Raw genomic sequence first — 24,777 nt, forward strand, 5'->3', positions numbered from 1 at the left:
TACATGGGCCATAGCTACTACTCATTGAAATTAATAAAGGCACCATGAAATATTAGAGAGATACAAGTTTTATGAAAAGTCCCTGATAAAATCATTCAAGCAAAAGATGAGAGCAGAATAAAACAATTTTAAAAATGTAAAAATCTAACTTTAGAACCAGTGGTTCCAAAGCCAATGCCACTGTCAGCAACCTATGAACCAGTGAAATGCATGAGCTTTCCAGACAAACAGCTTTCAAGAAAGTTATTTTAGTCTGTGAGAAATTCTGAAGGCTAACAGTGGTGTGTCAGTTTAAGAAGTTTGTGAAACATCAAATTGGTTTTCAACCACATATTCTTCATGAACAGCTATTATTTTTTTAATGACTGGAAACAGTCCACGCAATAATGGTGAACAACTGAATCGTAAGCAACTGCTACTATATAGAGTAGTTAATTTATGTATTTAGATATATGTAATTTTTGAGATTAGAAGGCATCTTACTCATTCCTTTTGCCTAGCCCCCTTCTCCTCACTACTCTCTGTATCACCATGCGTTGGACTCTCCCCTCTAATAGACCCGGTTCCTGCAAGTGACTCCTGCTTCCTCTCTTACATTTAACAGTGGGTCTTAAAGAAAAGAGCCACAAGCTTCTCTCACTTTATGGCTGCCCAAGAGGCCGCAGCAGTGCATTTGCAACAGAAGTAACCGAGTGGAGAACCAGGGTCATACCACAAGTTGGGTCTTCAGCTACATTACAGAAATTGTTAATTTAGTGGTGGAAGGTATGTTTACTGTTGATACTAAAAAGGATTTATCGACTTAATTTACAGACAATTCTAATGCGTAAGTGAATATAAAAGTGGTCAGCAATTAGCCCTCAGTCTTATACTGGGAATCCGAAGGCAAAAAATTGTCACCAAAATTTCCTTTCTTGGTACAGTAATTCCTGCTCCTCCTTTCAATGCTGCACCTTGCCTAGTTTTAAGCATGCCAAGGATGGACAGGTCACCATTTCACTTCGGGAACTGTGATCCCCACCAAACTATTAATCCCATAAATCCAGTGAGCAGCACAAATCAGCTGAGGTGTGTACATTTGGCTCCCCCAGCTCCTGCCTGGAATGTGCCACCTTTGTAAGCAGTGGCAGAGTTTACAGAAGACTCAAAGTCTTAGAGAATGACCTCAATTAACCAATAAGAGGAGTACTGGCTATGCTGGAGTTTCTGGAGATTCTCTGCATGGGATGACTATCTCTGTCTCAGACAAAGAAATTTCTCATATGGCGCAAATGTACATGTCAAACTGTACCCAACCCTACTAACCTCAGCTTAATTTGTCATTCAGCCTCTGACAAACAACAGAATGATCCCACTCCCAAGGCGCACACATCCTTGAGGTACAATTGCTGTTCTCTCATCCATGTTTTTTTCATTGTTTCCTTAAATTACACAAAAAGTAAAGTACTTCTAGTAACTAGGAATTCTAAACTGAATGTGATATTCCATGACCAATCTGCCTGATTCTGTTAGAACTGCCTCTCAACTCCACAGAATGCTCACTTACATAAAACCAAAACCAGCAATGCTCATTATTGTTGCCAGATCATGCTGGAAGATGAGCTTCCTCCTCTCTTCCCCTTTATACTTATTGCATTCCAGATCCCATACCCTTTATATAATAGTTTAAAGGAAAAAAAAATTTATATACCCACAGATATTCCAACCTTCACAAGCTCGCATTTCTCTTTTTCCATTATTATTTTTCAACCTACCCAGCTATAATCTTACTTGTGATTATGCTCTTAAACTCCACCTGCAGGCTCTTAATTAAGGTGCTACATTTGAATTCATCTTCCCCGCCCCCCCCCCATAGCTTCCTGACCACTGCTGAGGAAATGAAAGTATTTTGTAAAAAAATCAATACTTTGTTGCTTATTTTCTTTATTGTACACTCTGAAAAACATTACAGGGATATATTTCGAAGCGGTTCTTAACAGAATTTAGGCTTGGGTCAAAGAGCTCATATGCATTATCTTGCCAGCTTACCTGATCAGTACTTTTGTAATTTTTTAATACTTTATAAAAAACATTTAATTGGGTCAGCTGGTATTCTCCATCATGCTCCCCATTTGTTCAATTATCCAGCAAAGTCTCAGTCTGGAAACTTTTACAAGTATTTGACTTTTCAAACAGGCCTTTTCAAATTATAGTTTTTATAAAGAAGTATCAGAAGAAGAGCTGGAAGTGAGCAACAGAAGGAAAAGTGCTCTCCTGCAGCAGGTGGGAGGAGGGGTTAAGTAGGAGCATGTTATCTTGTGGCGCCCTGGCTCCACACCTTCCTCTTCTGCAGGGCTGCCTGCCTGCTTTACTGTCACCAGAACAAGCGCTGGCCCCAGCAGCAGAGAGGAAGAGCAGGACATACACTGAGCCCGTGTTCCCAGGCTGCAGCACACTGAAGCACATTTGGCCATGTAAATGCCACCTGGAGCCCAGGCTTGGCATTGGAGCAGCAGAGCCCTTACCACAGTTTAGTCATTTCAGGTCTGCTCAGAAAAAGGGAAGGAAGGGGTGGGGGCATTCATCAACTATGCCATCTTCTTCACCACTACCTCTCACAGTCAGTTAGTGCACTTGATAGGTGACAAGGCAGAACCACAGGCCATTAATCACAGCAATATTTCCATGTCAGAATGTTTAAATTTACAGCGGTGCAGGTCTTCATAGATTCAGGGCCCAGAAATTTAGTTATACTATCTCTATCATGATTAATTCCATTATTTCACTAGGAAACTTGGATTTGGGACAAAAAAATGTGGGAATAATTCTATTCCCTTCTGAAAATCAAGAAGTGTCATACCAATTAGCATGTCTATTGTCTAGCACTAAATCAAACCTAATAATAATCAGACCCGGAAATTTAAAATTTCCCAGCATTCGCTACACATTTTAGACATCATGTAATGGTGGGTATGTAATAGTCTGCAAAAAGGTAAGCAGTTCATCTTTCTTCCCTGAGGCAGGATTAAGTATGTGTAGAGGTTTTTAAGAACAGGTTAGACAATCCTTCAGTTAAGATTTGTACCTTTTCTAGCTATCCTGTTCTGGTGCTCAAGCACACTTAAAATTTTACCTAAAACCTGACCTAGATTTTAATTTTTCCAAATTCAGTTTATTAATTATTGTAATAAAGATAGTGAAAACAATTTCTTTTCTGATCTGTAGCATCTTCTTCAATTTCTGAGGTTTGTTATCATGTACGGTATTCCCCTCCTTAACTACTCTGTTTCCTACAATAAGCTAGATCTTCCAAAAATGAGGTCGGTTCTTAAATGTTTTACTCTCATTCTGCTCCCCTAGACTTTCTAGGATATTCATCTGTATTTCCAGGTGCTAGCCCTTCTTCACTTACTGGGATCACATTCCCAAAAGCTAATATTAAGCTAATATTAAACAAGTGTACTTTAGTACCTCAATTACTTAGAGCTGTTTCATCACCTAGTCTAACATTCCTCTTTCATTTTCTTCCCGCTTATACGGCCTTTCATTCCCTGAACTCTGCTATCTGTAACGCACTTGGCCACCCTTATCTCTTCCAGGCAAGCTTTGAGTGACTACGTATTTCTGGTTGCTTCTCTGCATGTTAAGATATTTTTTCAGTTGCTTCTGAACTTGTAAAATTCTCTACAAGATTAATTTGTTAAACCAATCTCTATTTCATGGGAATTCTCGCTATTTGAAAGCTACAACAGTCCACATTATATTCTAACCTGCCACTTAAGAATTTGAACTGTATCACTCTTCCTTAGCTTGTATGCTGTTGTTTTTTGGTTTTTTTTTTGAAGAGGAGATATATTCTAACTTGAATATGGAATAGTATCTTGTCTTTTCAAGAAGGGAATGTGAAAGCCCAATTATATTAGGTATCAATGATGAATTACATCTTAAATGCAGAACCTGTTAAAAAATTTTTTTTTAAGTACTGGAAGAGTAAACATGGTTCAAGAGGTAGGCCAGAGTCAAAGCCACTAACCTTAATGTCAATGGTAATGGAAGTCTACGATGAAAGTCCCCCAAGCCTGTTTTTACAGACACTAACTATCATCTTGTGGATGCTAGAGACAAAACAATAAACACATATGGAGATGGAACCATCTTCACTCCCTTGAATACATGATGCCTCCTTGAACACAAGAAAGGCAATGCCAACTGACAACAGTAGTCAATGACAACCCCAGCATCCAAACAGTATTTGCTGAGGTTTTTTTAAATCCAATATTAAAACCACGTTGTTTCAGTGTTCAATGTGAATAGCCGTAATGCCAATGGCCCAAGTGCTTTTATGAGCATATTCTTAAGATTAATTACTCTGGAAAAAATGTCTGCAGATCTGAAGCTGTTTTATGTTGTTACATCTACAGGAAAACATAGCCGAAGCTTGATGCACAACACGGATAAAGTGAGTTTCATATATTTGTTAATGCCAGCTATTATAAAGCATGACCTGGTTTGCTTTGTAACAAACCCAAAAATATCTATGAGCTATGCTTCCACATATGATGTGCTACAAATATACTTACATCTTTTGCATGTTACCAAAGACTAGAAACCAGTCCTCTTAAAATCTTGACGGCTGCAGGACACAGAGACAATGATGCTATTTTCTAGAAAGCAAGTAAAGGCAACATCAGCTATAAAAATGAAATGAGGGAAAGTTTTTACAACCGCAATTACTGACTACCACCAAATACAATTTAGCTTTTAAAAAACGTATTTATAGAGGAAAAGTTTCTGTCATCACCATTCATCCCTAAGGCCCCCCCGCCCCCACCCCACGTGTGGGGAATACCCCCTTTCCGACAGCGGGGTGAGCTCTTCCCTGGCAGAGCGCCCTTCCTCCCCCAGCACGTACCCGATCCCAGCAGGGCAGCAGGCAACCCACGCTGGCCGGTCCCTGTCCAGCTGCGCCCCTTGCAACACCGCAGAGCAGGGCGCGGGCAGAAGCGGCAGGGGAAAAGATCACTCCCTCGACCGCCTCCCCACCCCCATTTCCAGCAGCAGGCACAAGTAGGCCTCAGGGCCAGCTTCCACCCCACCCCCACCCCGGGGCCTTGCACCCCTCCTTTCCTCCTCCTCCTCCTCGCAGGCGACGGGCCGCGGCTGCACCAGGAGGCAGAGCCTGGCAGTCGCCGCGCGCCTCGGGCACCCAGCGCCCGCCCGCCTCCCCACTCCGCGCCCCCCGACCAGGGCCTCACCGCCGGGCAGAGCCCTGAGCCCCGCGCCGCCTCCCTCGGCAGCGAGGGGCCGCGCTAATCGCCTCAGAGACGGCGACGGGGGCACGGGGGAAGGGGGGACGCGCCCGCGCGCCAGGCGGCACGGGGGGGGGGGGGAAGGGACGCCGGTCCCCAGCCTCCGCGCCCCGCCGGCGGTAGCACACCCACCCCCCCGCCAAATCCTCCCCCATCCCCCGCTGCTCCCCATCCTCCCCAGCTGCAGGCCGGCCCGGGCTGCCCGCACCTGAGCGGCCGAAGGCAGAGAGAGCCGGCTCCATCCCCCGCCGCCGCCCCCAGACAGGGACCCGGAGCGCGGAGCGGGAGCACCCCCGCCCGCCGGCCGCCGCGCTGCTGCGGAGGCGCCCGACTGCACATGTGCGGCGGCGCGCGCGGGCCTGGCCAGCCCGGCGGGAGGGGCAGGGGAGGAGGGAGGGAGAGAGGGAGGCGGCGGGAGACCAACGGCCCCAACGGCAGCTCGGGCGGGGAGGAGGGGAGGGGGCTGGCAGGCACCGCCCCCTCCCCGCGCTGCGGGGCGGGGGTGGGGGGGAGGCGGGGGGGGCTGAGGAAGGGGGGACGGCGGGGGGTCTCGCCCGGCGGGCTGTCACTTCCCAGCCCGCCTCTGCCCCCGCCGGCAGCCAGCCCGGCGGGCAGCCGGCACGCCGCCCCCGCCGCCCGGCCTGCCAGCCCCGCGCACCTGCCCGCCGCCGCGGCCCGCGCCCCAACCGCCGGGAGAAGGGGGACTGCCCGTTGAGGGGGGAAGGCGGGAGGGCGCGAGTGCAACGGTCCCTCCCCGGGACCCGCGCGCGCGACCCCGCTGCTTTTTCCTCTTTTTTTTTTTTTTTTTTAACACCCCCCCCCCAGTTGGCAGGGAAAAAAAAAAAAAGAAACTTACACTTTTGTGCGTCCCACCGGCGTGACGCTGCGCGCTGACGTCACGAGGGTGTAGCGTGCCTTGCACGGGCACACGCGGAGCGGGTAAGCCAACCGCCCGCCGCTCCATGAGCGGAGGGAGCATGCGCGGGAGTTTCGCGCCTTCCGACTCCCCGCCCTGTGGCGCTGGCGGCGGGCGCGCGGGAAGCATCGGCGAGAGGTTGCTCTCCGGACCTGGCCGCCGCCGCCGAGCACGTGGTCGCCGGAGCGCGCGCGCGCGCTGGCGGGTGGGAGCGAGCCGCCCGCCGCGCCGTGCCGCGTTAGGGTGCCGGGCTCCGCTGCGTCTTTATCGCTGCGGGACGCGGCCGCTCTTTGCCGGGGCCGGCGGGGGGGGGGGAGGGTCGGCCCCGCCCGGCCTCCACCGGCCGGCCCGCATCAGGGCCCGGGAGCGACCCCGGGCCGGCCTTTTGCGTCCGAGCGGGCTTCTGGGGGCGCGGGAGCTGGCGATGAGAAGCGGGAGGCGGCGGGGCAGGGCGGTGCGGGGCGGTGCGGTTAGTTGCCACAACATCCTGCCGGCGCTTCCTCATCGCGTGTTGTCCAGCCGTTACTTGAGCAAGTTCGCTTACAGCAATCCTTGCCAAAATGAGGATTTTTACAGTAATCCAAGTGAAAGCATTCCGTTAGGCAGCTGCTGCTCTCCACCTTGAATTAGGCCAGACCTACGCGAAAAAAGCGGCAGTCACACCTGACACCTCCAGGCTGTGAAACCTCTGCAGGCGCCACATGCTAGTTGTGTGCAGTGACAGCCACAGGAACAGTGCACGTTAGTTAGGGTTGGGTGATGTAATTACACGAGAATGATGTAATTCTTGACAAAAAAACTTCTCAGCATGCATAGTGGGGGCTATAAAGGCAGAGCTGTAACGGTGGAAACCAGCAAAGCCAAAAAGCCCAAAAGCTGTGTTGCTTATACGAGTGGATGTAAGACTATTTGATGGCGGCAGGGAGGGGGAAGCTGCACACGCTTCTGCACGCAATACCAAGCCCGCATAGTGCAAGGCTGTTCATAACATGATCAAGAGGGGAGCAGGAAGTAAGAGATTCGTTTTCTCTAAAACCACTCTGCTTCCTCATAATGCCTGGGAAAGAGGACTAGTCGGGAATAGAAGGCACAACCGGCAGCGCCACTACACAGAAACAGTGGAACAATCTAGCACAGATGTGGGAGAAGATGCATTTCATCACTTGCCTAGATTCACATTTAGTTACTTTTATACCTTACTCAATTTCTCTATTTAATTTTTTTTAAGACATTAGGGAGGTCTGTTTTATAATAATGAGGAAACAATAGCTACCTCCATTTTCCTGATAAACCGCAATCTTTGAAGTTTTTCATTCACAGAAGCCCACCGCTTGCTGCTCTGGGGCTCCATGGCTGTTACCAGAGCAGGTTACTACATAAGCAACAATTATTACCCCATTTCTTCGTTCTTCTTAACCAAGCCTGATGGCTAATGAGAATATGTTTATAACTGTTCAAAACTTTACAGGAAGAGGCAAGAACTTTCACCCACAAAAAACACAAAGCACCCCAAGCCAGCTGCAGGAAAAATGCTTCCTAAAAGACATCTCCTCCAGGTGATGGTGCTGCTCTCCACCCTCCAGGTCTTATATATCATGCCTGTGGCTTTAAACTGCCTTTATAACCCAAGTCCCTGCCCATATCCCTCCACCTGCCTTTTTATGTTAATTCTTGTAGAAAAAAAACATGTTCCACTATTCCAACTACCACAAGCTCCATGCACCCTCGAGAGTGAACATCCATCCCTCTTGAAGGGTGGAGAAGGGACTACAAAGAAAGTGAACGTGCTTTCAAAAAAAGGTAGAATTCAATGACTCTGCTGATACCAAGCATTTCCTCTGCTGTTTTAAGGTTTACCTAAGAGACTAGTACCATTTTGAAAAAGTCTCGAGTTGAAGAGAAACCATCTACCTTGTCTAGTACAAAGCAAAATTGGCAAACTTATGAAAAAAAAAAAGTATCAAACGATTCATTAGCAACTGTGATCTGCAGGGACTAAGATAACTACACTAGCATTAAGAATGGAGGAGCAGTGGCAATCGAAGGCCAGAATATGAACCTCACGCCACTACCAGCTTTTGCAAACCTCACAGCTTCTCCGCAAACATCGGAATTCATGCTTTCCTGACCATAGTCAGTAAATAACCAGCGACTGAAGCTCACCCTTTTTACTTAAATTCTACTCTCACTTGTCACATACTCTTGCTGTGCTGCTCATGCTCCCCAATAAGTCCCTCTGCCCCGAGCTTCTTGCAAGACAACTGAACAAGCACAAACAAGAGGGGTGTCCTGGTTTGCTAGCATTTATTTTGATGCATTACCAACTGCCCAACCATAGCTGCTCACAAGTGTTTTCTTTAGCGGAGGGTTGTTGACAACTAATTTGAGGTATTTGTACCAGTGGAAAAACCTTCAGCAGTCCTCTAATCTCTGAGCACACCCTCCTTAGGCATTTTGGAGCTTTAGGACTGTGTTTGCGTTTGTAGTGGTGAAGGGCTGTTCCAGTTCACGACTGTTTTCTGTGGCCTCCCTCTTTTAAGTGCGCTCGAAAAGGAGGACGGATCCTAACTTGAAACAGCATACATGTGGCAGGAAGAAATTGTGTTTCAAGAGGTCATCTAGTTTACAGACAGAAACCTAGGACAGGTGCCAGAGGATGTGCACATGGACATATTTTGACCTACGTGCTTCAGAACTGGAAGCCATGCCATCTTAAGAGAGGGACCTGTGCAAGGCTCCTGCCTAAAGTAAAGGCCTAATATCAGCTGACAAGCTTGTCAGCATCTGGCCTCACTGGGAGGTAGCATCTCCCAACTCTCAAATTTCTGCTCTATTTTAGGAAATAAAAAATACAGATGGTATTGCAACCTTGAAAGTGTTGCCATTCCCTGGTCTAGATTTTGTCCCCTGAGGCAGGATCACAGTTGTCCCTAAGCCACTCTGGTCACACCATTATTCAATTTTTTCTTTGTCTCCAGCAATCAGGAGATTTTCCTGTGTCCACTGTCCTTGCTAACAGTAAGTTTTTCCCACCCAGCAGTGGTAATTACTCAACAGAGGCAGCAGGAGAACCAAAGCAGCACACCTCCTGGGCTACATAGTGAAGCTGGTCGAGGCATGCCTTTCCCTTTTGCCTTCTGTTTCCTTCAGGGTGGGGTGGGCCACACATCTCCCAGCCCTTAGGACATCTTGCTGCTCTTCCTTCTCACGTCCCTAGTTTTGTCAGCTCCCTCATTGTCAGGTCATTTTACTAGTAGATGTCTGGTACTTGCTGCTCTTTGTAAGCTGTTTCCCACAAAGATGTTAACGCTGGTAGTGTGGCTTGCCTCCTGTCACTCAGGGGTCCCGTTTCCTCCACCTTCGGCGCTGCCCACGTGCTGGAGCACTGCCAGGACTGCTTACAGAGCAGAACTACAGATTCTGCCCCTAGACAAACCCCAGGAGTGCTTTTGTGGTTAGATTGTTCCTGGGTTCACTCCACAGGCAGCAAGACCACGCTAGGTTTCTCACACCCTCCATCAAGCATCCTCATATGGCACTGTTCTGTCACACCAGGCACCCCCCCACGCCTCTCTGCCCACGAAGTGGAAGGTGTCCAACTGTAAAACAAGTAAAACACAACGTATTGTGAGGCTGCTTTCTCCTCATCTTTGAAGATTATGGGAAATACAAATTCTTACAGCTTTTTAAAAAAGCTATATAGCCCAATGGTCTCGGCCACCATGACAGCGTTCCTTGAGCCATCCTAGACCCATGTCAGTCACAATTGCAAGAACCTACCTCACAGCTCCCACTAGGTATCTTCCTACTGAGGAACTGAAGCAGCCTGCTCTATATGGGATGGGCCATAAGTAGGGTGGCTGTGGGTCCATATATATCAATCTGACCCTGGGGACAGGGAAATGACTTGCGAAGTATCAGCATAGCTTACGCTACCAGCTTTCAAACCATTTTGGTTCCTTCACCCTCCTAGGGAACAATGACCAAAGGTAGCAATTAAGGGGTAACAAGCAAGAGCTCAGATTTTCAGAGAGAAAGCCACACAAGCAACCCAGTTACACCAACCTCCAAAACCAAAAATGCCAACGCCAGACCTGGTACGCTGAATGAGTTGCTACTCAAGCACAAAGCAGACCCTTCCTTTCCACTCCCTTAAACTCAGCTTCACCACAGAAGTATCCTCTCATCACTTACAAAGTTTCTGCCCTGTTATCAGCTTTTCTGTACTCAAATGATGCTGATCATTAGATAGATGAACGAGAGAGAACCACTATCCACCAAGCTGAAACAAGAATTTCCAGAAAAGACTGCCTGTAAATTTTCCTTTCAGGGCTCCCAGATCCCTGCTTTCATTTTATCTACTTGACACAGAATGAGAATATTCCAGAGTACAAGCATAAGGTTCCTGAAAAGCTACAATTCTAAGTGGGCCAACTGTAAAATATTCTCTGCATTTTCCATATAAGCATGACTGATCATTCACGAATAAGATCTGTTGTTTCTGTCCACAGACTATATCATGAGATTACCCCATTTTGACATGGAATTATGCATGGAGCCATTATTTGCATTTCAGGAAACATTTACAGTATCTCAATACATCTCACAGAAATCTGGAGGTAATCCCAAACATCTGATTGTAAACAAACTTATCACATGTCCAACAAGATTAGTCATTTGAACTTGCATCTAATATTCAATCAGGCAATCCAAGTCTATGCCAACAAAGAGGCACAGAACATTGATACTCAGATGAGGCTCCTATTTCTCTTTCCCCAGTTCTCCTAAGGCCTAGCCAAGTCATGACAATCAAAAATTATTTGGGAAACAAGAAGTGACAGAGATGAGGCAACCAGTAAAGTATCTAGATACTTGCTTTCCTTTTTGGACTTGGTATCAAAAGGTCTCTTCACCCAACTCCTTTAAAAGGCAATCAGGAAAATAGTTTTTCTTTTAAGAGACTCAAGCCATCAGTATTTCCTACTCTCCTAACTGGAATTTTCCAGAGAAGTACAACTAGCCACAGCAATTTATTTAGACAAAAAAATTACTCAACACAGCTGTAATACTTTGTATAATAGTTTCAAGGGCTAACTAAAAGATACAACAGAAACTCATACAGAGGTTTCTACCACAGTCAGCCATAGATACTTTTTTCCCCTTGAAAACATAGGTGGTAAACTACACATGAAACAAGCACCTTTCAAAACCAAAATGAGGCATTCAGGAGAGAAGCTTGTATTTCAGGCAGAAACTATGAGCTAGGACAGTGGACAGAGTAACATTTCTCTCTCTAGTACAGCTAAGAAACAAATTATTTTAGTGAGGCACCTGAAAAAGAGTAAAAGGTCTGAGTTAGTAGATCGTTCAATGGTACCATAAATTTTTTTAATTAATTCTATAATTTGAATACAAGATACTGAAACACACCAACAAATAAGTTTCAAGTTTCTTTTCTGTTACAGATTCATTTTATAAGAAAACCCCTATTTTATTTATAGGGCAGCTTTTCCCTCTGCATTTGTCACTGTTCTTCGATAATGTTTGAAACCACTGAAGGAGAGGTGGAATTGCCATACATTCCTGCAACCTTCGTGAAGCATCAGTGCCTGGAGAGAAAGCCCTGAATCCAGTGAGCAAGAACTCAAATATGATGAATCCTACCCTGTCCTACCAGTACATACAGACTTCAGAACAGTCCAAGCTGCATCTTGACAACCCCAGCAGATGTCAGAGAAAACACAAGAGAAAACTGAGGCTGCTATGGTAGAGGAAAGAGGTATAAACACACACATCCATCCAAAGCTTTGTTTTACTAATTGGAGGACAGCTTTCATTTTAATTGGCAATTTAAACCTACTTAACATGCAGTTTCCTAACCATTTTGTGGGTATCAGAGTTATTTCAGATGACAGTATAATACTGACCTAAAGAGTTAATATATCTTTAATAGTGTTGGTTTTAACAGATGAACCTCAAGATTATTTGTTTGTCAGAGTAGACTACAGTCTATGAGTAAGCTTTCTCCATGACACTTAAAGAATGGGCTTTTACAAGGCTCATCCCGCTACATATAATGTTTTAAAGAACAAAACACATTTAAGATCACATTCAAAGCATTGTTTTTTAAAATATCATGATATTTTAAAGAGACTAACAATTTATTCAATGTAAATGCAACGTATAAAGTCATGGAGTTCCAAATACACATCCAGTCCGCCATTTCTAGTTTTGTGCAAATTAATTTACTTAAAATAATTTCAATTCTAGAATAGTGTCAAATAACATCCAACCTCCAAAGTTACAGAACTGATGTTTTTCACATCTGCTTGAAATTAGACTTCCCAGTTTTACTAAATTTATTTTTGATTTAAAACAAAGAAAAAAACCCAGTAAACAATTATTGTAACAGCAGTTAGCAACAAGAATGGGTGACAACTACCAGTCTTCAAATATAACTTAAGTTATGCCCTTTCTTACCATCACCTTTTAGTCAAATATGTAAATAAATATAAGAACAAACACAAATGAAAGTTACCACTTAAGAAAATACATTAGATGCTGCAGTTTGGAATGAAATATCATACAATATTGGCTGCATCATTTGGCATACGTATTTGACTGCTTAAAACAGTTTGATGCTAAACAGTTAAACCTTTTCTTTGTGTAGAGGACTACACTTTTACTCACCGTTAGAAGTGTGTTTTGTGATTAATTTTATACTAGTATATCAAACTCCTAAATGTGGAAATGACTCAAGTCATTTAGTGAAAGAAGATACCATAGGCACCATAATATATTTTTTTTTCTTTTTAAACAAAATCTGGTGATGAACCAGCAGTAAACAAAATAGGATGAAAATTAAAAGGCACATTCAGGCAAGAAAATAATCAACACAGTTTGCATGATGCTAGGTCTAAAAAAAAAATTATTTATGCTCTGAATAATTGATTGGATCAGGAACAAATATTCTGGCAGATTCTAATCTGTCAGAGAGAAAGTGAAGTTTGTAAAAGGTGTGCAATTCAAATTATATAATTATTTTTTAATGTTGAATTTTGTTTTAAGGTCAGTGTAAGGCTTATAACCAAGTGCACATTAAGAGGACTGACGGCTCAAAACCTCTTGTTTTCTGAGTGCATAGAAATACAATGAGCAATGAAGATATTCCTTGCAAGAAGATGTATTCTTGTACACGTGCAAATCTGAATCAAGTACTTGAGCGTCTTTCAGGTCTTGGAACACATTTCATAATCGCAGCTCTCCACAGGGCAGGGGCAAGTAAAAGGCTTAGAGTAGTCACACTCAGGATAAGAAGGTAGACCTGAAAATTGCAAATAAAAGCCATTACTTCTCTTAGTTACATGGTAAACTGAGAAGTGACTAGAACCTGAGGAGATCAGACTCTTCTGGACAGTATTTTCAGGAGACTTCACCTGTCTTCCTAACCATGACACACACTGCTATAAAAGCAAATAAGTGCATGCTCAAATAATCTAGTTATCCGTTTACCTGGTTTGAAGATACAATTACAAAGACATTATGAGCTTACAGAAAAACAATTATTTACACATATAGTTAAGAGGTCAGTTTTAAAAGCTCAATGTTTGCTAAAAGTTCAAAGGCCAAAAACCACTTTATTAAAAAAAAAGAAATTCAACAAAAAACAAATAAACAAACAAAACAAAAATCCCACATCACCCAAAACTATTGTGGTGTAATGATGTAAGGGCAAAGTTCACATACTTTAGTGTATTTTATACACTAAAAAAGGCAAACAAAAGCCCCCCCCTTTGAGTCATACTGTACATCTGAGAAAAGATTTTAACTACATAGTCTGAATGAGCCTTATAAAACAGCAGCAGGAAGTCGTTTTGAGGTCTCAAACAGAAGAATTACTTGGAAATTTCAGAGCTATCTACACCTACATAGTAGATAATCACATGAGAGCTGCCACAGAAAAAAAAATGAAAGCCTAAAGCCCTCCAAGCGCAGTGGGTGGGCCCCTGAACTGGTTCTGTGATCACATATGGGTATCTTGAAACTCTATACAAACATAAAATATTTATAACTCCTTATTATATGCAGGAGCGAACATGAAAATGAATCACCTTTACCTATACAAGTGAAGAGCATTGTGTAAGTTTTTAACATGTGCTTTATTTGGAAATGGTTCCAGCATTACACAGCCTGCTTGCTCACACAATGAAAAGCTCGGAGAGCCAGCAGAGTATTTTTGTGAGCAGAGATACAGAGCAGAAAGCAGCTAGCACTGGAAAGTGAGGTCAGCTGTTGTATCTCTATAGCCATAGTTTATTTAATTTCACAAAGCAGACTTCATCTTGGGGAAAAAAGAAAACCAAAACACCAAAAAAAACACCAAACCACACATTCTCACAGATTCAATATAAAACTAAGTTCAAGGTTTCTTTCCTAGGGGATTTTTTTTCATGACTACTGAAAAAGCTGGTTGTTTCTTCTGCAGAGGATTTAAAATGAAGAATATTTGCAGGTAAAGATTACAAGTTTACTTGCTTGTTTAAATGCTAAGGTAATTTCCACTTCACCATATCTGCTCCCTAGTTCTTATTTACTGATATTTCCTTATTCAAATCCTGTACTCTCAGTTACCTCTTTCTATAGCTATATAAAGATTTTAAAAGCAAAGGCTTGTCAGTGATTTGGGTGCTATCTACAACTCACTGCTCAGTTAATTAAGTAGTTGTAAGTGAGAGCAGTTAGGGTAAAGCATTTATAACTAAGCTATTTAAAAGTAAATCTGCTATTTAAAATATTAAAACACAATACGAAACAAAAAATGGAACAAAGAACCCTTTCGGGGACACACATGTCTCCATTTGTATTGGTTGATTCTACTTGTTAACAGTTAAGAGATGCCACAAAATTGAAGTGTATTGGTATTTCAGACACACAGTAATACAAAATCCCAGTAAGTTATACAGGTGCAAAACCCAAAGTTAATAACTAGGGAACAGCTTACCTCCCGAGATATGATCCCTGCTCTGCGTGCTCTACTTCCCAGAACAAAAGAGAATTCACTGACTTGTGCCAGTCCTGCTGAGACAATCCACTTGATATACTGGCTGGTCTTTGGAAGAATCAGAGAAAGGACAAGCACTGCCAAGACAAACTTTAAAAACGTTTTTTTTTTGGGGTTGTTGTGGGTTTGTTTTGTTTTTTAAGTAGAAGTGCAATAAATAAAATAGTACAATCTTTGTAAGACACAGAGCATCATACAATAGTTCTGGACATAAACTACTAGACTTCTAAACGTGTCTACTGTACTAATGTCAAAAGAGACAAGTGTACATTACACAGTAAAAAGTAGTATCTTGTTTACTATAATAAAATATACTGTAATAACTTTGTCACAAATCCCAAGCTTAATAGGTGTTTCTCCACTAACTTATAACATTAAATACAATCCTTACTTTAAAATATCTTAAGAATGTTGTATCAAACCATATTCTAATCAGTAAGATTCCTCCAAATACAGATTTAGAGTAAAATTGTAATATTCTCTGTTGTATCAGAAGTTCAGTTCTTGCACAGAATTTTCATTAGGGAATGCAGCACAAGGATTATTTAGACTACTAAAAGATAAAAAAAGAAGAAAAGGAAATACCTTCATTATGACCACCGACAATGTAAGGAATAGTAAGACCGTGAGTTCATATATTACAAATGTGGGGAAAACATGAAGTCCTAGGAGGAAACAAAACAATATTTCACAGTTTAAGGCCAATATCTTACTATGATAATTTTCTGAGTAATAATAGATTAATTGCAAGACTCTATTCTCAAAAACAAACAAAAAAGCCCTAAAATACCTACCAACACCGCCTACTTGATCACTAAAGCACTTCCTACGTTATTCAACCATTTTTCCTTTGGACAGGTTTAGCACAAACAATACTCCCCATTGAGTTAACCTGCATGGGACCAGTGCACGAGCACCTTCATTTATGAAGTTTTCTCTCTTCCACACCAAGCAACAATCCAGACCCTGAACCGAAACACACCTCTAATGAAAGCTATAAAAATACTGCAGGAAAATAATTCCATTGTTCTGCACAGCGATCGTAACATTCACTTTGCTAACCATTTAACATTTTTGTATGACATGGTAATGGACTGTCACCGTGGGAGGAACATGATATTCAGTATTTGCCTTGACTCGACAACAGAAAATATAACTGTTTTGATCACATGACCCTCGCTTGCAAACACTGAAAGTCACCTGAACTGGAAAAGTCACTTAGGCTGGAATCAGATAAAGTCATAACCCCCTGAGCATGGTCTGACAATAAGGAATGACATAAAACTCCAGTGCTATGCTGTTGGGTTGGGGTTTTTTTTTGGCAGGGGCGTAGGGGAGGCAGTGGTGGTGGTGTCTGTCTTTTATTTTACCTTTTTTTTTTTTTTTTTTTTAAATTTCCTAACATTTTAACTTGGTAATTATATGAAGCAAGACAACAAGAACCATAAAGACCACAGAAATTTAGAACTAAATCCTGCTAATATTAAACATAAGAAAAAGAAGTGTTTGTTGGAGAAGTCCTGGAGTCACTGAGGAAGATTCTTACTCACAGCTGACTAAGTCCACTTTTTCCTCAGGGTATTAGGAACTTGTGTAGGCAAATATAACTGTATCTTTGGAAGCTCATTCCTTTTTCATAAAAGCTCTTAAAAAGAGGAACCAAAATAGTGGTGGTGTTCCTGATAAAACCATAATAGTTGGCAGTTCTCCAACCCCATTATTTCTGGTGAAGGACAAGAGTTCAGCTTTCTAAAGCACAAGGCATGTAAATTGGTGCTGTAACTCCATATTGTAATGCAAGACAAGTTTTCACTAAATTTCCCTGCCCCATAGTGCTGCAGAGCCAGAACTGTAGAGAACTGAGAGTCGTCATCTCTTCCCGAGTACTCAAGAGAAGTTACTTACAGTAACTGCACGATGTTTTGTGCGTGTGCACATTCCACTGTGGATGGAACCGTACTTCAAGTACATCAGAGATTTTTATGCAAGTCCACCCAGTCAGCATGTACACACCCTGTTTTATTTCTCAATTTCTTTCCATCTACTGAAGCGCAAATGCAAAAGACTATCAGAATAAGGGGAGAAATGGCAGAATAAGAGCCACGAACACCACACCAAAAAAGAAATCCAAACGTGTGCGCACATGCACGTGGAGGGGCAAGTAGCTTCTCTTTTTCACGCGTATCATGCACGTTGCTCATTCACCTTTAGGCCAGTCTCAGAAATGTACATGAAAGGCAACTAGAGACATACAGCCTGTAACAATGTCACATTTGATAAGAGGGCCAGCTCTGCCACATCTGGAATTGAAGATTTCAGAGGAAGGCTATAAATATAGCCTAGTGCTCTCATCACTACGGGTGGAGCTACCTTTTCAGTTCTGGAGCAGACAGGCAGTCTGAAGTCCATTTGAACCACTGCCCAACATGGAGATTGTTACCATATTCCAAAGAGCTGAGGCACAAACTACTGCAGATTTCTATACTAATCCTGTGGAGGTGAGTACCTGCAAGGTGAAGCAAGCCTAAACCTATTACACACATTATTCTGAGCAAAAATAAACATCCCAGCACACAGACGTGTTTTGGGGGAAATCACACCATAGTGGATTTATTTCATGGTCGTTACAGACCTTTGCGCCAGCCCTAGATGAAAACTTCGGATAAGGCCAGAAGTCATATCAGCCTGCTATACAAGCACATGAAGCATCTTGACAACACAAACTTCAGCAGAAAGATTAATTTCATAGACAAGAAGGTGCATGAATATGGGCATTTATTTCAATGGTTTTAATGAGACTGTGACTAAGCTCAAGAGTCACAATGGACTAGTTCTCTAAAACAGAAGAAACGCTTCAAATAATTCAAGAACTTTAGCACTGTCACCAGGTAGCATGTAGCATGTTGGCCTGTGACCAATAGCTAGGCTATCACTGAGGTACATTTTCACAGAGCTGAGCATAAGCCACTGGACTTCAGTGCTAAGCAGTGTTCTGGAATAGCTGGAATGGAGGCCTTGGGGTGAAGGTGACCTTGCATCAATGTCAAGCCAAAAAGCACAGTTCACTCATATAAGTTGGTGTGTGTTCTCCTGTGGATGACCTACAAGCAGGATTTTGCACATTCTTTTCATACTTACTTTTTCTTAATCTCACTCTCCCCCCAATTAGACAGATTCTACCAACCTGCTGGATGGCTGCTAAACAGCACATGAAGATCCAAACATCACAACCATATTCTGGAAGATCCAGCATTGAGAAAAGGAACCTTGGAGATCTTTGATGGTAAGCAAGATCAGAGAAACCAGAACTCTCTTGGTCAAACTGGAGCCACTAGAATTATTTCTTGACACATCCTCAAAACAGGACATCACTCAGAAAAATCATGTTAGCAATGTGTTGAGATGCTCTTAATGAACCTAAGATCATACCTAGCAAATACAATAAATGCTACAGCCCTGGCTAGATCATTAAGTAGCAGTGGGAAAAACCAACATTCATCTCCATCTTTCTGCAAAGGGGAAGTCCTCTTGATTCTCATGTCAGTTCTGGGACCTTGAAACCTTCAAGTTTTATTGTGTTCCATGTAGGGCAACAAAGCAGCAGAGCTGGATGGAGAAGATGATGATGTATGTCACCTAATGAATTCCAGTTGGGATCTTCCTTTGATTTCTCTCAAATTCAACAGAAATGTTAAGAGGATCATCAGAGAAACATTGCGTGTGTGTTTGTTCTGGACAGTGGTAGTGCTGACAGTGTCAGCATCACCCACCTTCTGAAGAAGGCTGCACTATTAAAGGGTTTTCACCTCTTGTATTCAAGGTCCAACGCTGACCACAAGATTTACCCAGAAGGGAAACACTGAGCCTGGCAAGTGAGTACATCTGTACAGCACATTGAGGACACACAACTTAGTGGAAGTGATCTGCCTCCTCACCAGTGGTAGATGCCCAATTTCAAACTCCATATCCCTTGTAGGCTGACAAAAAATGGGACACTGGAACCATTAAAAAAATAAAAAAGGTCAAACAGTCTACGCAAAGATGCCTTCCATCTTTTTAGAAAGCAATCAAAACAAAATCAAATGACGCAGAGGTGGAAAGGTAAGGATCTCAGTACTAGGTACCAAAACAGAAGTGAGAAAGAGAGTTCTCAAAACATGGCTCTAAGAATCAGTCCAGATGTTCTCTCAAAAATACGAGGACAGAGACTAACAGGAACTTTCTAACCTCAGCAGATAGCACAAAGAGAGCCAGAAACCTTGAAAAACACACACATGCTTAAATGAACGTACAGATGGAGAGTAACTCAAAGCGCAGCTGTTAATGCCTAACTGCAAAGGTGTATTATTCCCACAAATGCACCCATGCGCGAATTTGAAAGCAGTAGCATTTCACAGGTCAAGCTCAGGGCAGGACCGCTGTTACAGATATTACATTAACAAGAACTATTCAGCTCAGCTTTTAGGCACCAGAAGGATTTCTGTAGTGAGACAGAAAAGCAGGCATTTAAGACAAGCAAAAGAGGAGCTAGCTTTTCCCAATGACATATTTACAGTAATTTGTCAATTAACTCGAATGTTTCTATTTATTCCTTTATTCTAAAAGAACAGAACCTGTATTACTGCGGTGGTGTACCATTCCACCTCAGGATCTCAGTGTTTCTGTTCTCTATGATAGGGTGTTTGCTGCATGAGAAGGCAACAAGCCTTCTCTTTAGACAGGCAGGGTAGAATCTTTCCCTGTGGCCTTTACATAATTTCACACGGTAAGTCTTTATATATTTATAGATACATATCATTTGCATGCATACATATATGAGTAGAGAGCAAGCAAGTAGGCTTTTCTTACTAGATTCTTTTTATAAAGTTTAAGGAATAATTTTTATCACATTCAGGTTTTCTTTGCAACGTCAAATCAATCCTCTTTAAAACCTACCTCCTTGCCACCCCACAGAAGTTCCTGTAAACCACAAAATTTCAAAGTAATGGAATGTAAAAGGGGAAAGGTAGGATAGTATTTATTTGGGGGGAGTGGTATTTTGGGTTTTAGGGGGGTTGAGTTTTGTTGGGGTTTTTTGTGTTTGTTTTGTGGGGTTTTTTTGTTTTGGTTTTGTTTTGTTTTTTACAAGAAGCATTACCACATTTTGTCAGAGGACTGTAACATAGCTAATTTTTCTGCTTTTAGCTAACTTTCTTCTGAGGTAGGAATCACACCCATTTTCCGTAAAACCATCCGAACTTGTTAGGCAATCTTCTTTTCTTTCCCTTCTTGTCATTATAATGGTAACAACAGTTAAAAAGAATGTGGTTTTTTTTTAATTCTGTAACAGAACTACTAAAATAATTTCCTTGCAGTATAACATAGGCTATATGGAGTGGTGCCAGCATGGCAACTGAGATCTTGCTATTTTCTTGTACTCTACCAAAGTCTTATCTCTAGTCTTAATTTATGCAGTCACAAAAGGACAGTATTTTTGTTCAGTCCCTTGTAAAATTAACTTTGGGCTTATAATTACTTGTCATGCTTTGTATCCGTGATAACACTATCTGCTCCATCACCGTCCTTACTGAAACACGTTAAAAAAACCTTACCTGTGAGCATACATTAATTACTCATCCAACCTTGTCAGTTATATGGGCCCAAGAGTTTTACCATAGATTACCACTTTCCTCCCTTTATTAAAAAATAAGTTATTCAAATAAACATATCTATTACTAAGCAATCTGACTGATCAGCACAAGTTATTATCATGGGCTGGGTAAAACAAAAATCAAGATTGGCAAACGTAACTACTTCCTTTTTATTTTGGCAGCCACCAGAAATGGCTTTAGTTTCTGTTACGAAACAATTGGTATCAAACAGGTATATAAGAAAAGCCATTAAAATTATGCTGATGAGACTTCACTATTATCTGAATAAATATATGGAGATAAAAAGAACAGCAGAAAACTTAAAATAAAAATCAGCAGAAAAAGTGGTCTTGGGGAAAAAAAAAAAACAAACCCTGAGAATTTGAGTAAGGACAGTTGAAGGAGTCTGGATTTGTGTAAAAGGCCACATTCAAACCTGCTGGTTTTACCTTGCAGTGTCCCCAAAATAGGGCAACATGCATCTCCTATACAATCCACAGGCAGAGGCAAGTGCTTTCATAAGGCCTGTCTCCTCATTCACTCTACCTAAGCACTTCAGTAATGTGTTACCATTTCCTTTAGAGAAAGCGTATTGGAGCATGCATGCACAGCTGGAGAATGTAGCAGTTCAGAATTAAGCTACTGATTAACTGTAAATAGTCTCAGATTTAACTTGCTCTGGATAACAAGCATGATGAGTTACTCTCCTGGTCTTAGGCATCAATGCTGCATTTCAGTTGGCATTCAGGTATTCTCTGAGATACATCTTGTTCAATCATTTTTTCCCTGTGTTGAGAACACACAGATCGCATTTTCCTAACTAAAGAAACAAGATGCTATAAAAAGAGATCCATTTCCATTACCATATTCTGCTTCTAGAGAAAACCAAGCCATAAGGACCTTAAATCTACAATCTACTCTACCAACTGACTCAAAACAGTAATAGAATTTAGTATAAAAATGCAAATATAGCCACTGTGAAGACAGAAGAACATTTGGGGGGCAAAACAACCAAATCAAAAAAAAAAATCTTTTTACTTTAAAATTTTTAGTTGCATATTTTAAATAGCCCAGACAAATTCAGAATTAACAATGACAAACTGACATTAAAACAAGAATTGAGAGTACAACATGGAAATTGCATATGAACATGAATATTACATTTAAAAATATTAGCAAAGTCAAACCAATATTGTGGTCAGTTAACATTTTGGTGTCTTAACAAAATTTTCTAAAACTAAAAAAAATAATAAAATTTATCTCCTCCCGCCAATTTGTAGACACCTTGTTTTTTCTCCTCCCCCACATTTGTAGGTTAATGCTATTTTTAAAGTAAGTTTTCTAAGAAGTTACCTATGGATGCAAAGAAAATGATGGCAAGAAAGTCACGTATTGGTTCAATACAGGACATAATCTCCTCAGTAACCATGTGACCCTGAGAAGAGATCAGAGCTCCAGCTAAGAAGCATCCCAGCTCCATTGAAACATCCAACAGCTCTGTGATCTGCCAAGGAATAACAGAAAATCTATTGCTATTTTCTTTAGCCCTGAGCAACTTTATATACCATTTCACAGTGAAATTATAAAACTGTACATTATATTGAATGTAGGAAATTACTATGTCTTTATGAAATTTCAACAACAAACAGAATTCAGCGTATTTCAGTGTTCTGCAGTATTCTATTTATACAAAAGACTTGCAAAACCAGTTTCTGCTCCATGTTATCTCCCTCCCCACAAAAACAAAAAAACTGTCTTAATCTACATTGTAATGCTTTATGTAGTCTTAAGGATAGCATCTGATTTCACAAAAACGAGAAAGACCATAACAGCTTTGGAGTCAGGATTGTGTAATACATTGAGACTGTGAAATAAAGCAGTAAGAACAGCATGTTTTTCCAGCTGTCAAACAAGGGAAAAAAAAAAATTAAAAAAAAAAAATCAAAGCTTATAATTTGGGAGAATAGTCTCAATTTAGCAGAAGTTGCAGGCATAAATTATGTTTTATTATTGTAAATTGGACTTAAATGTGCCTGTGTTCTTTATGAATAGGGATGCATTTAAGCATGTGAAATAAACTGCTGAAATGAAGCACGATATCTGTTTGAATGAATTCAGACTGCTCTTCATTCTTTTTTATTATTTGAATACAGTACTAGGAAGAAGAAACGAAACACATGTGAGGAGATTGAAATAAAAACAAACTGCTTAAGGCAACGCTCAGAAAAGGCAAGCAGCACTTTTAGTCGGTATAAAGTATGTTTTAAAATAATTACTTTTAAACCACACTGCTGCAGATGGTCATCTTACTGAGAAAGGCCAATACTATTAGTGTTATTAGAATATTTAAAACCAAAGAGTTATTTCCATACTAATTTAGATTAAGCAACAATACACCATAGTACATTTATGGACAACAGTCATCATATCTTGAACAGTGTTACATGCCAAGGTATGAAGCTAAAACTCAAGTGACTTGAAATTAATGGAGATCAAAAGACACAATAAACAAGTCTCCAAGCTATGCATAAAATGCCACCTAAAAATAAACCCCAGACTTGTGTACTGAAGCATTAATGTCTGAATGCTCATCACATAACTCCATTTCTGCTAACAGACTGTAATTTACTGCAAGACATTTAAGAGAAGGAATTGGTTCTGTCAAATAATGCAAAAAGTTGCCGATCAGGCAAAACCAACAAAATATTATAGTGTTACTCTTGTTTTAAAAGAAAAAGATTTTCAGTGCTTTTCACCACAATTTGAAATTTTAAGAGGGAAGAAGGAAATATATATAAAAAGGCTTTAAAAATCACCAAAAGATGAGTAAGATAATGAAAACAGTTATGAATAGGAAACATTTAAGTTCTCAATCATACACTAGATGTTTTAAAAGGCACAACTTCTTGAGTGTGATTAAGATCCAATATAGCCTCCTCAAAGTTGGAGTTATTTTTACTGTTCAGCTATAATCCCCCCCCCCCCCCCATACTTAAGCGTTATCAGCTCTAACAGAGCTCCAGATGAAAACTTTTATAGCTAATATTTCAAGTGTTCACATGTACAGGGTTCAGTTACCACAAAAAGAGGGATTTACCATCTCTTGTATCAGAATGAGATGATATTGTGCTCTTACGAGAATCACTATTCAAGCAAGGAGCAATATAAGCATAAAAGAAACGTGCTTTTTCAGAAGTCATGAGACATAACTGGAGCAAACTATGTCCGTCTGGGTTTGCTCCCACCACATAAAACCTGAATTCCATTCCTTCACTCTACCACAAGCAAAGTGTGAGCTCAAGGGCCCGGTAGATAAAAAATGGCAAATTTTGCTATTTCTTGCCTACTCTACATACTACTACACAACTTCAGGTCTACAAAATCTACAGGTCACTCTACACACAGAAGAGTGTGAAGTGGATGAGAAGGCAAGAAAAGAACCGAAAATTACATTATTTTCTTAACCCCATCCCCCCTCCTCTAGCCTGTTCTTCAAATTTATATCTACATTTATACAGAGACTCCTTTTACCACCTTTTACCAGAGACCATCCTGGTCTCTGGTTGTCCAACAATATTACCAATATGGGGATACATTTCCTCAACTAAATCTATAGCACCAGGCTTTATTATATGATGAGGTGTGGGTGTGTACACACATACACACACGCACACTAGAGGGTTTGTTTTACTGGCAGGAAGGCATTCTCAGCAAAGTTTCTTACCTAAGCAAAACTTGGAATATATTTTGCATTTTGTATTCCCTCTCTGCTTGCATCACTTTCAATGTTTTGCCTCTACCAAGCAGGGCTCTAACAATTACTAATCCCTGGGCTCTGCACTATCATTTTCTCAACTCCTACATTATAGAAAGCTTTTTCAG

The 24,777-nt window shown here is 41.4% G+C and overlaps 2 protein-coding genes and 1 long non-coding RNA gene across 6 annotated transcripts in view; 1 reads left to right on the forward strand and 2 right to left on the reverse strand.

Annotated features, from left to right (window-relative positions):
* The window catches only part of TFDP1 (transcription factor Dp-1), a 47,588-nt gene extending 47,576 nt beyond the window's left edge, over window positions 1–12 (reverse strand). Inside the window, exon 1 of the mRNA XM_064446274.1 lies at window positions 4–12. Coding sequence (XP_064302344.1) covers window positions 4–12 — 9 coding nt within the window. The remainder of the gene's footprint in view (window positions 1–3) is intronic.
* A 5,829-nt stretch (window positions 13–5,841) lies between these two features.
* On the forward strand, window positions 5,842–22,986 carry LOC135310899 (uncharacterized). Its single transcript, XR_010370851.1, has 5 exons — window positions 5,842–6,227; window positions 11,706–11,983; window positions 14,642–14,716; window positions 18,435–18,548; window positions 18,854–22,986. It is a non-coding gene; the product is annotated as an uncharacterized LOC135310899 (long non-coding RNA).
* Window positions 11,999–24,777, reverse strand: part of TMCO3 (transmembrane and coiled-coil domains 3) — a 34,272-nt gene continuing 21,493 nt past the window's right edge. Inside the window, exons 12-15 of one of the 4 annotated variants that reach the window (XM_064439944.1) lie at window positions 22,249–22,399; window positions 15,851–15,930; window positions 15,206–15,313; window positions 11,999–13,528 (exon numbers count right to left, since the gene is read on the reverse strand). In XM_064439944.1, the coding sequence (XP_064296014.1) occupies window positions 13,415–13,528; window positions 15,206–15,313; window positions 15,851–15,930; window positions 22,249–22,399 (453 nt within the window). In that variant the 3' untranslated portion in view covers window positions 11,999–13,414. Of the gene's footprint in view, window positions 13,529–15,205; window positions 15,356–15,850; window positions 15,931–22,248; window positions 22,400–24,777 lie in introns of those variants that run through there. The other 3 variants (XM_064439938.1, XR_010370831.1, XR_010370833.1) reach the window with 3 other exon arrangements.

This window comes from Phalacrocorax carbo, chromosome 1 (genome assembly GCF_963921805.1).
Source record: "Phalacrocorax carbo chromosome 1, bPhaCar2.1, whole genome shotgun sequence".
NCBI lineage: Eukaryota > Metazoa > Chordata > Aves > Suliformes > Phalacrocoracidae > Phalacrocorax > Phalacrocorax carbo.